Here is a 17,630-nt window from a genome sequence, read left to right as displayed (position 1 = left end):
GGTAGAGCTCGCTTCCGGCCTTTGTGTTACCAAAGGGGTTCCCCCGACGGTGGACGGGGTCCTTGGGGCCCGGAGCGGTAGGTGAGGTTCTGGTGCAGGTAGTTGCCCGGGAAGAAAGGACGTCCGAGGGGCAGTGCTGCCTGGACACCGCCCAGCCTCCGGGAGGGGAGGCGCCTTGCTCTCCGTGGTCCATGGTCTGCAGCCCAGGGATGCTGGAGACGGTGCAGGCCCCGCTGTTTCAAAATGGAACCGTTGCCTGCTGGCGGGCAAGGACTGGCACGGGATTAGGTTTCTGTCCAGAAGGGGAAAGCTGCATTCAGGATTCTGACGATTTGCGGAATGTTTCAGGTCATGGAAGCTGTGAGGGAAATCATGAAAATCACCTGCCAACCAAGAAACTCCTCTCTACAAACGAAGAACTAAGTAGCTTTATCATAGAATAGGCACTCCGCTAGATTGCTACCCCTATCGCAGGCGATCTGCTACTAGGGTTGCAAAGACAAAGAGTCCTCGCCTCTCTGTGTACCTAGATGTAACCTATTCGTATTACGTGTATGTTCCCAAGATCAACAGCTTGTCCTTAGGAGGACTTGACCGCAGCATTTGCCCCGGGGACTGCAGGGAAGCCCACCTCCCCATAGTTCATCCAAGTGCACTGGTAGATGGGGTGGCTCTTTGTGTTAGCTTTTATCCTAAGGGAAAATAAGACTTCGCAGTATCTTTTTGATAAGCCGGTGGTTGCAACATGGAGCCAGATGCCAAGCCTAAACTCAGAGACAAGATCAGCTCCATCTGGTGTTCCTTGGTGTTTACATTTTCTTTTTTTAAAATATATTTTATTGAGGTATAGAGAGTTAGAAACATCGATGAGAGAGAAACATCGATCAGCTGCCTCCTGCACGTCCCCTACTGGGGATGTGCCCGCAACCAAGGTACATGCCCTTGATGGGAATCGAACCCGAGACCCTCCAGTCCGCAGGCCGACGCTCTATCCACTGAGCCAAACCGGCCAGGGCTACATTTTCTTTATTTGTCTTTAATTTCATTGTTGAAAGTATTACATATGTCTCCCTTTTCCCCCATTGACCCCTTCTAGCCCACCCCCAGGCCCCCAGCCCAGGCCTTCACCAACCTATTGTCTGTGTCCATGGGTTATGCATATATGTATACAAGTTCTTTGGGTGAAACAGATAGTCCCAAAGCCACTAAGAAAGACTTTATTGGATTGCAAGAGGCTTACTTACCTTTTAAAAAGATGTATATGTATGTCAGAGACATAAAGCAATCACAAGTTTGCTCAAGGAAATGCTGTAAGAAAGGGGAGTGGATGGGGAGGTCTCTTTCCCCTTTTCCACAAAGGAAAGATCTTTTAAAAGATTTGCATTTATACTTCTTTACAAAGCCTAAAATGTTGTCTTTGTGTCAGAGATGTTTCTGTATAAGTAATTGATCTGTTGGCCTGGACTCATACTTCTCACTTATACTGATGAAGACTGACAAAGTCTTACTTTTCTGTTGTTTTCTTAATCCTCATATGAGGATATTTCTTCCATTGATTTTTAGAGAAAGTGGAAGGAAGGGGGAGAGAGAAACATAGATTGGTTGCCTCCTCAACGTGCCCAGACTGGGTACGGGATCAAGCCTGCAGCCAAGGTACATGCCCCCAGAATCAAACCCTTCACCAGAGTCAAACCCACGATTCTGCAGTCTGTGGGTGGTCACTGACCACTGAGCCAGACCGGCTAGTGCCAAAGTCTTACTTTTTAAACTTAATTTTATCGTTTCCCAAAATCACCATTACCTTAGGTCAGGAAGCTTACAAAATAAGTTGCTCACAGTATGTATCTTCTTCCTGAAGCTACACCTTTGTCTTTGAATAAAACTGAGAAAAACCCATTTTGTCAGCATCATTCTTAAATTTTTAGAAGGTGATTTTTTTAATTGAGGTTACAATTAGCATATAACATTCTTTATATATATATGTATGTATATATATAATCTATATATATATCAAATTACAATAATTTGATTTATGTATATATTGCAAAATGATCACTACAATAAGTTTATTGACACCCATCACCATACAGTTACAATTTTTTTTTCCTTGGGGTGAGAACTTTTAAGATTTACTCTCTTAGCAATTTTCAAGTATATATAGAGTATTGTTAATTAGGTATGTGCCCTGACAGGGAACCAAATCCACAACCTTTTGGTGTACAAGTCGATGCGCCAATGAACTGGGTCACCCAGCCAGGGCTACTTAATTATTTTAATTACAGCAGTAACACGTGTCTGTTATTTTTAAAAAAATCAGAAAATGCTCATTAGCACAGGGTGGAAAATAAGTCACTTTTAATCCCAGCACCCAAAGATAACCTCCTATAATAATTTGGTACATGTTTTTTAAAAAAGTACAAATGTGACATAATATAGTACCTATTTTGTATAGCCCTTCTCTTCCCCCACCTCCAATAGTGTAGTGTGGACACATGCACTGTCTGACCTATAATCCTAGTTTTACTTTTAAGGAATTGTTCTATGTTTATAACACAATAATCTATATAATAAAAGGGTAATATGCTAATTAGACTGGACATCCTTCCGGACGTCATTCTGGATGTCCTTCCTGACGAAGCCGGGCCGGAGGGAAGCCAGCCCAGGTCCCAGGTCCTAGGTGCTGGAGGGAAGCCAGTGCTGGCAGCTGGGGGAAGGAAGGCCTACTCTTGCATGAATTTTCATGCATCGGGCCACTAGTCTATATATGGCTAAGTGACCAACCATACATGCATCCGACTGTCCGACCGACCGGTACATATGACATGCACTGGCAATTTAAAAATAAGCGTTGACTCGTGCGTGCACAATACATATAAAGCTCTCGCTGGCGCCAATCTAGACAAGAGTAAGAATTTTCCGACCTGAACACGTTTTCCGACATGGTCAGTTATATGTTGCTTTCTCTCGAGTTCGAAGAGCATGTGACATTAAAGTTAAAGTTGCAAATACTTCATCATAAGGGAAATTAGTCAAGCTCTCTGAAAGTGTTTTTACTATTAATGTGGTATACACAGATATTAGAATAAGTTTAATCAATTTATTAGTCATTGTTTTTATCAATGTTTTTATATCATGTTTTTGTTTTTATATCATGTTTTTGTTGTTTTTATATCTTGTTTTTATATCGTGTCTTTATTATATTGTGTTGTTATTGTTTATTAATCAATTTATATATTATTTTCATATACATTTTACTAATTTTCTTTCATCTCTGACACTTCTATTATAGAGAAAGGGCAAATAGTGATATTAAATTATTTCTTCTAATTAAATTCCTTTCAATGTGCACGAATCCATGCACCAGGCCACTAGTAGTGTTATAAAAATGGTTTTCATTTCTGCAAAGAGGATTTTTTTTTTTGAGGTTAAAAGCTATAATTCTAAAAGTCACTGAGCAGATCCAGCATCTGACTGTTCTGGCATTTCCTCAGAGGGATAGAGAGTTAGAAACATCGATGAGAGAGAAACATCAGTCAGCTGCCTCCTGCACACTCCCCACCGGGGATGTGCCCGCAACCAAGGCACATGCCCCTGACCAGAATCGAACCTGGGACTCTTGAGTCTGCAGGCCGACGCTCTATCCACTGAGCCAAACCGGTCAGGGCTAAAAGCTATAATTCTAAAAGTCACTGAGCAGATCCAGCATCTGACTGTTCTGGCATTTCCTCAGAATGACAGCTTTGCCTTTGTCTTCGCCACAGCAGATCAGGACACCTATCGAGCCTCCCAATCAGCAGTGCCTTGTTCATATAAACCAAACAAAAATGCCACACCAGAAACACGATTGGGTTCCTCCCATAACTCTCTCCTGCCAGAGGTGCCCTTAAAATTGTGATCAGAAAAGGTCTGCTTCATGCAAATCACATTCCTATGGGCAAATGTTTCATTGGATGGGTGTACCTGATTTTTTGAAGAAACAGAAAATGCAGTTGGCATTAAAGTTATATATTATTTGCATGCAGTGTCTTACTAAAAAAAAAAAAAAAGACCATCTGTAGATTACAATACTATCGTCTTCCCAGGGTTACTTGAAGATTATATCAGACAAAACGCATAAAGTGCTTAACTCCATGCCTAGCATCAGAGCATTCACTACTGTTGTAAAAATTTTTTAATCTGGTATTGATTTTAGGTGAACTTTAAATCATTTTCTTTTTATGCAGAAGACTTAACCAATGGTTCATATGATGATGTCCTAAATGCTGAACAACTTCAGAAACTCCTTTATCTGCTTGAGTTAACTGAGGATCCTGCGATCATTGAAAGAGCTTTGGTCACTCTGGGTAACAATGCAGCCTTTTCAGCTAACCAGGTAAGTTCCCTCGTCTGGGCGCACGGGCTCCTCCCATTCTTACCCACCGCAGTAATGGTGACCCTGCGGAGTTACAGCCTCAATTTCCTCACTTACGTAATGTGACTACCTACACCTGTAGCAGCTTAAAGAGATGTCATTATTAATTTTGTTTACTTCTGAAAACGCCGCTTAAAGAGATGTAATTATTAATCTGTTTCTACATCCCTATGAAGTTGGTCACAGGTATCACATTCGTAATAAGTGTATCTAACATTAGCATTGCGTGGCCTTTTAAATTATTTAACATTCAGCAGTAGAACAATGAAAGCATCTAACATTTAAGTACATGCTTTACGCTGTAATAACTCTTATGAGGGTGGTTCTGGTGCAGGCTGTCCCCGGATCACTCCGACAACCACTAACCAGGGTAAACAGCTTATAAGACTAAAGAGCTTAATTTGAATGCTTTCATCTCTGACCCCATGAAGAAAGAGTAGAAAAATTTTTTGTTATTATTTTCAGCTAGTGCCCCTTTTTAACATGTAATGAATGCAAAATTAATTGGAATTTTATACTTTATTTCAGTCCAGCTTTCTTCAGTAAGGCAAGGTTTACTATAAAGCTCTAGACATTTAGAATGAAATAGAAAGAATATTTGTGTATTGCTCACATTCTTTCAGTTGCAAGTGACAGGACCCAGCTTAAATTATTTTAAACCAGAAAGGGAAAATATTGAGCTCAGTTAACTTGGACATCCAAGAATAGCACTGGTCTCAGGCACAAGTGAATACAGTTCAAGACTATGGAAAGTGTTACCGGAGCTCGCTCGCTCTCTCTCTATCTTCTGTCTTTGCTTACTCCTGCTTCTTTTTGTGTGTTGGTCTTTGTGTCTCTGGCTGCAAAGAGGTTTCCTTCACAGGGATGGAAACAAAGCCACTGGCCTCTGAAGCCTTCATCCCTATAGCTCATAGTCCAGAAGGTGGAGTTGCTGTGCTAGGGTCAAGTCTCTGGGTCAAGGCCCCATGGACCATGATTAGCGAGGCCTGGCTCGCAGGAGCATCCTACAGCCATACTGCAGGGATGGGTATGAACGCGGCTGACCAGCAGTCCCACCAGGGACTGTATGGGATAGAGGAGGTGCCATGTCTGCCCCCGGGGAAAGAGGGGTGCCAGGCAATCAGAAATAACAGAGAATAACTTATTGGCATGCCTGATTGGGGTATTTCTGATGCCATAGTTTTATATCTCTCTGAAACAAACTGTACTCAAGTGGGTCAATGGCCACTGGCAAATCAGTGCTTTCTTCGGTAATGAGAGTTAGTGCCCCTCATCGTTAATTATAGTGCCTTGATCTGCTTTAGTGGGCTGGGGTGGGGGGGGGGTGCTGTTTTCTAGTAACAGTAACCACATGTTTTTTGGGAAGAACCTGGAACTGCAGAGGGAAGGTTTTTTCCCTCTCTATGCTATGCCCACCCTTAACAACAGAATAAGGGTATTAGGCTGTTGGTAAATATGACAGTAATCATTTTCAGCCTATGTTTCTTATAACAGTTGAAGCAGTTGTACAGCTCATCATCAGGGCCAAAGGCACATAGTATCATAGTGTTGCAATTGATTGTGAGAAATTCCCGAGTTCATTTTCCTCTGAAAATTTGGGAACCGTTTTTCAAACTGTGGAGCTTCAGTTCTGCAAGATGTTAATAGCTGTCCCTCCCATCACTTCCACACTGGAAAATGAACCTCTTTTTGTATACGGTTCATAGACATACAGTGGACTCTTGAACAATAAGAGGGTTAGGAGCACCAACCTCCGTACAGTTGAAAATCTGCACATAACTTTTGATACCCCCAGGACTTAACTACTAATAGCCTACTGTTGGCCCAAAGCCTTACTGATAACATAAACAGTCAATTAACACATATTTTGCTATGTGTATTATATACTGTATTCTTAGAATAAGGCAATATAGAGAAAAGAAAATGTCGTTAAAATAATAAGGAAGATTGGATGTGGAGAGAGCAGAGTGCCTGAAAAATGGCTCCTCTGTGTATAACACATCCAACAGCAACTTGGGCTTACTCCTCACAGGTGGCAGGACACCATGACCTTCCTGTGACATTACGCCCTATATATATATATATAAATAATAATAATAATAATGATGGGAAAATACAGTTATAGAATTTACTGAAAAAATTCCATGTATAAGTGGACCCATGCATTTCAAACCCGTGTTGTTCAGAATTCAGCTGTACTATATTCAGTACTCCCCTCTTGGAGCCTCCCAATGCACGTGAACATAATGCACCACAAGAAAGAAATATGTTTACTCTTATTATACCCAAAGTTTCTCACACTTGCTTAACCATAAGACCTCCCCTTTTTAAAATGGAACATCCATTAACATCTTGAGGGCTTGGTATCCCAAAGAATATATTTTAACAAAACACTGCTTTAGTATTCTAAATCATATTTTTATAAATCTGCCTGTATAGAGAAGTGATATAACTTATTTCAAACTGAAATAATTTTGTTTGTAAATTGCTTTGAGATCATTATAGTAACTGTGCAAACCTTTATATATCGCCATGCAATAGTTTAAATAATTACATCTTAATTTTTATTTTCAATTGATTTTCTTTACCTATTATATTATGGATGGTAAATTTTTTAAATAGGAATTATGGGTTGTAAATAGGAAAGATATTTCCAAAGAGTCATTAATTTTTTACTGTGTTTGTGGATGCAGAGAAGTCAATGTAGGGGCTACAGACTGAATTTATGGTGCTGTTTTTCCCCCTCTTAGGTTATTATTCGTGAATTGGGTGGTATTCCAATTGTTGGAAGCAAAATCAAGGATCCCAACCACAGTATTAAAGAGAAGGCTTTAAATGCACTGAGTAACCTGAGTGTGAATGTTGAAAATCAAATCAAGATAAAGGTAAGCTATCTAAAATCACAAATGTGTAAGGTTATTGATAAATGAAAGAGAAAACAATGAAAAGGTCAGTAATAAAATGTTAGTCGACTACCCTTTATAATGTGGTGGCCAAGAATTACCCTTTCCCCAGCTTTATTGAGATATAATTGACATATGACGTTGTGCGAGTTTAAGGTGTAGAGAGTGATGATTGGATACATATAGACATTACAAAATGATGACCACCATTGTGTTAGCTAACACCTCCTTCATCTCACATAGTTACCTTCTTTTTCCTGTGGTAAGAACATCTAAATATTCTTTTAGCAACTTTCAAGTATACAAGGGCTGCGAGTTTGACATGCTTGCACTAGAGTATTACTAACTATAGTCACCTTGCTGTATTTAGATCCCCAGAATTCATTCATCTTATAACTGGAAGTTTGTGCCCTTTGACCAACATCTCCCCATTTCTCCCACCACAGCACCTGGCAACCACCTGCTACTCTGTTTCTATGAGTTCGGCTTTTTTAGATTCTGTATATAAATGAGATCATTCAGTATTTGTCTTTCTCTGTTTGACTTATTTCACTTCATATAATGTACCCAGGTTCCATCCCTGTGGCAAATGGCAGGATTTCACTCTCTCTAATGGCTGAATAATATTCCTTTGTGTATATCACATTTTCTTTATCCATTTGTCAACAGACACTTAGGTTGTTTCTATCTCTGGTTATTGTGAATAATGCTCCAGTGCGCGTGGGGATATAGCTTTCTCTTCGAGATAGTGATTTCGTTTCCTTCAGATAAATACTCAGAAGTGGAACTGCTGGATCCTATGGTAGTTTTTAATTTCTTGAGGAACCTCCATACTGTTTTCTGTAGTGGCTGCACCAGTTTACATTCCCACCAACAGTGCACAGGGATGGTTTTTCTCTCCATCATTGCCATTTTTTTGTTTGCTGGTTGATTGATTGATGACTGGTTAATTTAAAGAAAAAAAATTTTTTAACCCTCACCTGAGATTATGCCTTTTCATCAGTTCTAAAGAGAGAGGAAGGGAAAGGGAAACAGAGAGAAATGTCGATTGGTTGCCTCACGCATACAACCCGACTGGGGATCGAACCAGAGACCTTTCTGTGCACAGACAGTGCTCTATCCTTGGAACCACTGGCCAGGCTATTGGTTTATTAATGACAGCCATTCTGACAAGTGTGAGGTGACATCTCATTGTGGTTTTGATTTGCATTTCCCTGGTGATTAGTGATGTTGAGCGTCTTTTCATGAACTTATTGACCATGTATATCTCTCCTTTGGAATAATGTCTGCCCATTAATGGGTAAAATAAGGCAGAGGAGGGAGGGATCTAAACCAGCCAGTAAGAGATGCAGTGAATTTTTTAATTTGGAGATTCAGTTTAACCCAAGTAGTAAAGGAACCAGGCCAGAGTCAAATAACATCAAAAGATAGATATAACAAATTAAGAAATTATGTTAATTCAACATTTATTGAGCTCCTGAACTGTGGTACAGAGCTAAGAAATGAACATGATTAACATCTTTTTTAAGAAAGCTAGACGGAAAGATAAGGTAAGTAATCAAGGCAGAACACGATGAAGTACTTTAAGGAAAAATGTAACTAAAAACATCGTTGAGTACATAGAAAGGGGAGATCTCATCAAAGTTTCTGTAAAAGGTAGATTACAGCCTGGCTCTTAAAGTCTACGTTTTCTACAGGTAGAGTTGGGGAGGAGGGAATTCCAGGAGAAAGGAATGAGCTAAGGTGGGCACAGCTCCAGGAATAACTGAGCTGCCCATTTGGTAATCTCGTTGCTAGAACTGAAATGGCAAAAGGTTCAGAGATAATAGGGATGTAAATACCCAACACATTTTAGGAAATGCTTTGAGAGACATCACTATCTGACATAAATATGACTTATAAGAGCTAAGGAAATGCTGTGGTTTTTTTTTTAAAGGAATGATGTGTGATGAAATTGTGACCCCAGAGAGCCAGTTGACTTGTAAACATCATTTAGATCTTGAAACCAGATTAAAAATTTAATCTCTCTTTGCTTTACTACCATTGCTTTAGTTTCTGTGGTAACATGGGTACTACCTGGGTATTATTTAAATGTTAAATTTCTTAGCATTTATATTAGGAATTTTTCTTACCAGTTAGAATGTTTGGTGGAGTTCAGATTTAGTTGGGTGAATACCAGTTATCTGAGAGAGAGAATTTTTCCAAGGTGGAAAGACCATGGCCAGACATAGAAAATAGAGTTCAAAAAACTTTCCATCACACTTGGTTTAGTTCTATTATGTGTGAAATAGGGAGTACTGCCGGCATTGCATTATTTTTTGCCAGTGGTGGTTAACAATATTATGAAGGAGTAGTTCAGATACGTTCCCCTAGGCATATATGAACCTTGGGCCATATATAGTTTTGCTCTATTTTTTATAGGACTAACTATAAAGCAAAATTCTATTTTACTCTCCCCTCACCTTCTTTACTCTTTTACTTCTTTTTTTTTTCTAGTTTTTTATTTTTTTTTATTTATTTTTTTTAATATTTTAATAATTTTTATTTCTTAAAGTATTACAAAGAGTATTACATATGTCTCCTTTTTTCCCCCCCTTGACATTCCCCCGGCCCCTACCCCCCGCCCCCACCGCCCCATGTCTTGTGTCCATTGGTTAATCTTATATGCATGCATATAAGTCCTTCAGTTGATCTCTTAATTCCCCCCCCACAAACCCTCCCCAGGCTTCCCACTGTAGTTTGACATTCTGTTCAATGTTGCTCTGCTTCTGTATCTACCCCTGTTCATCAGTCTATACTGGTCCCCTTTATTTGTCCCAACCTCACTGGAGTAGTCTCAACCTCACCAGGGCCGTCTGAGCCTCACCAGGGCCGTTTCAACCTCACCGGGGCCGTCCCTACCTCACGGGGGCCGTTTCAACCTCACCGGGGTTGTCCCTACCACACCGGGGCTGTTTCAACCTCACCAGAGTCGTCCCTACCACACCGGGGCCGTTTCAACCTCACCGGGGTCGTCCCGACCCCACCGGGGCCGTTTCAACCTCACCGGGGCCGTCCCGACCTCACCGGGGTCGTTTCAATTCACCGGGGGGCGTCCCCTACCACACCGGGGGCTGTTTCAAACCTCACCGGGGTTGTCCCCTACCACAACCGGGGGACGTTTCAACCTCACCGGGGCCGTCCCTACTCACGGGGGCCGTTTCAACCTCACCGGGGCCGTCCCTACCTCACGGGGGCCGTTCAACCTCACCGGGGCTGTCCCTACCACACCGGGTCTTTTACTTCTTAATGTACCTCCTAGACCAGCGATGGCGAACCTCTGACACGCGAACTCATTTTTTTGGTTGATTTTTCTTTGTTAAATGTCATTTAAATATATAAAATAAATATCAAAACTATAAGTCTGTGTTTTACTATGGTTGCAAATATCAAAAAATTTCTATATGTGACACGACACCAGAGTTAAGTTAGGGTTTTTCAAAATGCTGACACGCCGAGCTCAAAAGGTTCGCCATCACTATCCTAGACCCTATGTGAAGGTGCTTAGCCATGGTACAAAGAGACTTCACACATGTTCCTCCTTAATTCTGTTGTGCTCAGAACAGTTGACTCACTGTGCAGAAACTTACTGTTCAATAGAAAAACTTTGGAGATTCTAAGATGCTCACTTTTTTCCCCCACCTCCAGGTATACGTCAATCAAGTCTGTGAAGATGTCCTCTCTGGTCCCCTGAACTCCCCTGTGCAGTTGGCGGGACTGAGATTGCTAACAAACATGACAGTTACCAACGACCATCAGCACATGTTTACCAATTACATTACAGACCTGTTCCAAGTGTTGCTTGCAGGAAATGGAACCACCAAGGTACGAAGGAAACGTTGCTTACTTCAAGTACAAAGAGCTATCACATCAAGTTTATAAGATTGGAATTGAATTTTCAAGTCCCTCAAAAGAGAAAGTTAAAGTTTATTAAAAACCCTTACATGGGTCCAAGAAAGTAAATTATTTTTATCCCCTAATATGAATTTCAAAATTAACTTGTGAAAATAATATATTTTGGTTATCAATAGATTGGTATTTATTTGGTTTTCTGCACATCAGTTTACCTTCTACTGAAGGTGGCTAGCTTCCCTCCCCCACCCCACCCCAATGGTATCTTCGAGTGATAGTGCTGGTTAATTGAATTTTTGCTACCTTGGGGTTAACAAAACATATTTTTGATTCAGCCATTATTGGTTGAAAAATCTTTTTAATACTACTCTTAAGTTTTCGTAATGGATGTTTCAGTGCTTCACTTCAACCTGTTACGTAGACATAGGAAGCAGTAGGTTGAGGTGAATTAAGTAGAATCTCAAGAGACACCCTATGAAAGTTACTTAAGCAAGCCCTCATACTAGTGTGTATTCTTATCAAGTGCGATTTTTTAAGAAATAGCATAAAAACAGAAGGCAGATTAATCAGAGTTTCTGGTTTGTTGGGTTGATCATCAGTGTTTTACTGTGTTAGTCTCTGTTCTCTGGAACAGTTGACATAAAAAAGCATTTTATTGTTTGTTTGTTTTTAAATTGCCACCTGAGGATATTTCCATTGACTTTATAGAAAAAGGAAGGGAGAGAGAGGGAAACATGTGCATGAGAAACTGATTGGTTGCCTCCCTACTTGCTCCTACTAGGGATCAAGCCTAGGTATGTGCCCTGACCAGGAATCAAGCCTGAAGCCCTCTTGGTGCAAAGGACGTTGCTCAGCCAACTGAGCCACACCGGCTGGGCAAACACACAAGCATTTTAGAAGAACCGGATGTGATGCCAGACTCCAGATACACAGTGTCACTGAAGTTATTTCTGAGGTTATCAAATCGTGATCACAGTAGAGCCTCATTATAATCCTTTCAAAATTTGACCTGAGATGTTTTTATATGGGCTTTCCATATTTCCAGTGGCCAAACTTCTTTGGATGTACCCAAAGGCATTCAAAATTAAATGTAATAATCATAATAGTAATATCTTAACAATATTGCTTCATCCATTGACAATTTCCAAAATGCATGCACCCATCAGCATCTCTCTCTCTCCAGGAGACCAAGGTAACTTCCAGCCCCTGGGGCCCTGTGGAAACTCCCTTCCCTCTCCCCCGTGGCCTGGCAGCTGTAGGAAAATTCTTCCCTCCGCCTCTCTCTGCAACTGCCTTACCCCAAACCCCAGAGGAACACGAGTTCAGAGCCAGGCGAGTCTGACCTTGGGGCTGTAAAGATGGGTCTCAGACGTGGTCTATGTTTTAATATATTTTATGACTTTTTAAAAGGTGACTCACGCCCTGGCCGCTGTGGCTACTTGATTGGAGCATTGTCCCATACACACAAAAGATTGTGGATTTGATCCCAGGTTTCGGATTCAGTCCCTGGTCAGAGCACACATGAGGCAACCAACTGGTCCATGTTTCTCTCTCTAAATAATCAATAAAACGTGTTTTTGGGTAAGGATTATTTAAAAAAAAAAAAAAAAAAAAAGAGGTGACACACACCACAATAGTATGTTCTATTTCTGTTTTTCCATTACTGTGCCTAGTACAATATTTCTGGAATAGAAAATTGGCTTTTATGGTCTGTCTGGGAATCTAACCACCAATTATAACATTGTTTTTCTCCTTAAAAAAAAAAAAGAATTTAAAGTTTCAACTTGCAAACTAACTTTTGGATAGTAATCCATTTGTAAGTGGGAAATTGTATCCATTTTAGATATTTCCTTGGTAAGTAACCACCAAAATGACTTTCTTTTATCTTATTTTTAATAAGTGATCTCACTGTACTCTAATAACCTTTTGGGTATAACAGTGATTCCTAACTAAATAGAAATAGTGGAAGATGAATGTACATAAACTGCTCCATCTACAGTGAGAGCAAAGAAAACCTAATGGCTTAAAAGAAATGACCCAGAGCCCACTACAAGATGGCACATGTGATAAGAGACAGAGTCTAAATGTGGTTTCAAACTAAAATACATACTATGTTCTTTGGTGTGGGTTTTTTTGTTTTGTTTTGTTTTTTCCATATCATGTGTCTTCTACAGAACATAGCAACGTGGAATTTTAGTTCAGGATACTGTGTGTTGCTGCAGTTATTATTTCTGGTGTAAATCTGCCCTCACTGACAACTAAGGGCCTTTTAGATTCTGTTGACTTCATCCAGGCTTATTTCATAGTTTTGGGGCCACCCTATTTCAGAACTCTTGTCCCAGTTTTCTTAATCAAAACTTCAGTGAAGGTGGAGACGAGTGTTTATTCCTAACACTTTCTATCGGTGTCGCTGGCAGCCAGTTGGGCCACCCAGACCTGACAGTGACTCTAGGAAATGCACTAAAGAAAAAGGTCGGAAGTTGTCTTTGCTCTTTCACTTTACGAGGCTGTAATTTTACAAAGGATGTCTGTCTGGAAAACATGATCTCCACATATACAAGAAACTGTTACCCGTGGTTTCCACTGGGAGTGCAGTAGGCAGATAGGATGGTGGCTTTTGTTTTTACCTTGTTCTCTTCTACACTGTTTGAAATTTATCATGATCATTTATTAATTTTATTTTAAAAAATTTAAGGAAAATAAAGTTTAATATCAATATTTTAGTTTTCCACTGCATAATTTTTAATAGTTGATTAAAAAATAAAATTAAGCTAAGTCATATATTCTCCTCCTTGATTAACAAATTAGTATGTTCAACGTGTTCAAAGGACTATATCAGTATGTACGATCTGTATATATAAAAGCCTAAGCGACCATTTGTTTGACTGATAGCTATGACACGCACTGACCACCAGGGGGCAGACGCTCAATGCACAGGCAGGAAACATGGAACAGACTGATGAATCTCAGAGGGAAGCGGGGAGGGTGGGAAGAGATTAACCAAAGATCTTATATGCATACTAAAGGCCTGGTGCATGGATTCGTGCACCAGTGGGGTCCCTCAGTCTGGCCTGCAGGGATCGGGTGGAAACCGGCAGTCCGACATCCCTTGAGGGATCCTGAATTGTGAGAGGGTGCAGGCCAGGCCGAAGAACCAGGCCTCTAGTAAGTACATAAAGACCAGGGAGAAAATACCAAAACTTAATAGTGATCATTTCTGGTCATGGAAATATGGGTGAATTTCCTTTTTGTGTTTTTCTATCTTCTTTGCTAATATTCTCTAGTAAACACATAATGCCTTTGTAATCAAAGAAAGTTTTATAAAATACACATCCGGTTCCTTTCGGGTCTAGTGGAGAGCACATTTGTCACCGTTTCCAGACTTCAGAACCCCCGCCCTGCTCCTCACTCTCATTTCAAATATCTTGTAGAAAGTACAGTTTTATTTGACCTTTGTTTTTAAAGTAGGAATTCTATTTTAATTTTTTTATTACCAAGTTTTCAGTTAGGAATGCTGATATTTTAGCTACTTGCCTATAAGTTAACATTTATTTGCTGATTATTTCTATCACTGCCTATTTAAATGATTATAAAGCATTTTCACATTAAAAAAATAAATTCAAAGATTCATTGTGACCTACTAAGAAGAAAAGGGCCATATTGTTATTTATTTAATCTTGGTAACCAAATTGTTTTTAAATTTTCATACTTTAAATAGAAATAAACTGAACTTTGAAAGATTCCTTTTTGTTCCAAAGATCATATTTCACCTAACAGTAATCATAATACAATTTATGTAACACATGTTAAACCTACCATGTGTTAGATATGCATGTAGGTGGGGGTGAATATTGTCTTCACAATTTTCTCCCTATCTTCCTAACAAGGTAATTGGAAAAATTTGGTTTAAATAACACAAGTGCTCTGAGACCTGTGCCAGGTGTTGGGGGGCAGGAGTGGGTGTGGGTAGGGAGGGAGTGATCCCTTTTACATAAGATGAATTGAGAGCCTCCATGGAGTAAGAGAATTTGAGCCAGACCTTGAAGCATAGGCAGTGTGACATGGCGAGAGGACAGGGAGAGAAAAATCCATGCCAACCGAGTCTCAAATAAACCAATGTTGTTCTTATTTCAGGTTCAAGTTTTAAAACTGCTGTTGAATTTGTCTGAAAATCCAGCCATGACTGAAGGACTACTTGGTGCCCAAGTAAATAGCTTACATGTTTGTTTTGTAAATATACAAATGTGTAGATTTGGACAGATAGATCTGGATGGATTTATCCCTTTTAAAATGCTAACAGGGATCATCTCTGAGGAACAATATTGTGTTATGTTTTTTCTTTGGTTCTTTTTGCCTACATGAATTTCCCAAATTTTTTGTAAGGAGCATATTTTACTTTTAAAATTTGTTTTTGAAAAGGTCTCCCTAGTAAAAATAAATAGTAATTTTTCCATCTCCACCCAGTTTGGGATATACTTATATCACCACCTCTTTTACACTTGACTTGGTTATGCTCACATGTATCTCTTATCTACGGAAACACTAGTGTGAAAGGAGTTCCTAGTACGCGCTCGGTGCTGGGCCGAGTGCCGATACTCCGAGTGAGGACAGGATGACATGTGCTTGTCCTCACGGAGCTTACAATGTAGGGAGGAGACAAAAATATGTAACAGGAGAACAAGACAATTAAAAGGTAAGTATTCTGAAGGAAGCAGAGGTGGTGCAGTTAGAACGACCTCAGCTCCTGTGGAAAGAGACCCTGCTCTGTTCACCTGCTCATCCTGTGCCCTGCAGGGCATATGTGCAGTAAATGTTTGACGGGTGAATTGAGGAGGTCCCATGAAGACTGTATGATGGACCTTAAAAAAGGAAATGGGTGTTTTCCCAAATGATTGTTCTAGGATTCTAAGGAAATCATATTTTTCAGCTAAAACATGAAACCTCTTTTTTCCATTAGTATACAGTGTGGGGGTACATAAGATTTTGCATTTATGTTATACAATCGTAGGGATAATGTTCAATGGTAAGATTTTTAAAATGTATTCAACAGTTTTAAAATGGAAATATACATGAAAAATGTTTTCATATATTAAAATACTTCTTGTTTCCTTTTCCAGGTGGATTCATCATTCCTTTCCCTTTATGATGGCCACGTGGCAAAGGAGATTCTTCTTCGAGCTCTTACGCTATTTCAGAATATAAATAACTGCCTCAAAAAGGAAGGCCACCTAACTGTTCAGCCTACTTTCACTCAAGGTTCATTGTTTTTCCTGTTGTATGGAGAAGAATGTGCCCAGAAAATGAGAGCATTAGTTAATCATCATGATGCGGACGTGAAGGAAAAGGTAACAATAATACCCAAACGCTAACTGGTAGGTCATACTTTCCAAAGAGTAATGCAGTCTGGAAGTAAACTTCATCTTCCTTACAAAGGGATTCTTCCAGCTGCTGAATTTAAACAGTAAATATCAGACTTCATCATTTCCACAGCTAGAACTTGCCATAGTCTTGTGATGTATTTTAGACCATTTTATTGATACCAAACAAATATAACAGCTTGTTCTGAAACATTTATTTCCTTTTATTTTGCTCTTTGCTGAGCTACTTTAATTATTTCTTCTACATGAAGTGACAGTGACCTTTTTATATGTAAGCTACTCTTCTGCTGTTTGCTGTGATTAGTACTCACCTGAGAGAGCATTAGTATGTGATTGTTTCAGAACTGCAGTAGGAATGACCTTCTTTTAGTAACAATGAGATCCTATGCTCTTGAGTCCACCTGCCAGCCTAGCCATACTGCTTTCAAAAGTCTATTCTAATTATTAAAATCTATTCTAGTCAATGAAAATGGTAAACTTTTCGGAGAAATGTTTCCTACTACTCACCCACTCCCATTCAGTGTGCCAGCATGTAAAGATGCTGTTATAAAATACTGGGAACCATCTAAGTGCCCACCTATGGTCAATTGGTTAAGTCAATCATCTAGTCTTAAAGAACTAAGTAGGTCTGAATGTGCTAATGTGGAAAGACACCCCTGAAATATGAATGTTTTTAAATGAAAGCTATTTAGGCTCATATATGGATAGACACTTCTAGAATGATACTCAAACTCCTGGGTGTGGGACTGTGGAGTGAGGAAATGACTTTTCTATGTTCACGTTCTACTGTTTGAAATTTTTACTGTGGCATAAATTTTATCATAATTTTTTAAATAAAAAGGAAAAGTAACTCACAAGGTTATGTTTTCGCCTATTAATTGATAGTACTTTATTCATTAATTTTCATCCATATTTTACTTAACTAAAATTACATACAATATATGAAAATTTCTTAGCTATTATCTTTAATAATATTTTTGCTCCATAAGCTACTATAACAATTCATTGATATACTGAAATTCAGCCAGGTTTTATAATATTCAAGTT

General features: G+C 39.5%; 1 protein-coding gene and 1 non-coding gene across 2 annotated transcripts in view; both read left to right on the top strand.

Annotated features, from left to right (window-relative positions):
- ARMC10 (armadillo repeat containing 10) overlaps nucleotides 1–17,433 on the top strand; it is a 23,097-nt gene extending 5,664 nt beyond the window's left edge. The window contains exons 2-6 of the mRNA XM_023751018.1: nucleotides 4,193–4,372; nucleotides 7,162–7,296; nucleotides 11,002–11,178; nucleotides 15,340–15,411; nucleotides 16,323–17,433. Coding sequence (XP_023606786.1) covers nucleotides 4,193–4,372; nucleotides 7,162–7,296; nucleotides 11,002–11,178; nucleotides 15,340–15,411; nucleotides 16,323–16,574 — 816 coding nt within the window. The 3' untranslated portion in view covers nucleotides 16,575–17,433. The remainder of the gene's footprint in view (nucleotides 1–4,192; nucleotides 4,373–7,161; nucleotides 7,297–11,001; nucleotides 11,179–15,339; nucleotides 15,412–16,322) is intronic.
- Nucleotides 6,360–6,488, top strand: LOC111825249. Its single transcript, XR_002828408.1, has one exon. It is a non-coding gene; the product is annotated as a small nucleolar RNA SNORA11 (small nucleolar RNA).
- Nucleotides 17,434–17,630: the final 197 nt, after the last annotated feature.

Source organism: Myotis lucifugus, unplaced genomic scaffold, assembly GCF_000147115.1.
Source record: "Myotis lucifugus unplaced genomic scaffold, Myoluc2.0 scaffold_18, whole genome shotgun sequence".
In the NCBI taxonomy this organism is placed as follows: domain Eukaryota; kingdom Metazoa; phylum Chordata; class Mammalia; order Chiroptera; family Vespertilionidae; genus Myotis; species Myotis lucifugus.
This window is presented reverse-complemented; position numbering and strand designations above follow the sequence as displayed.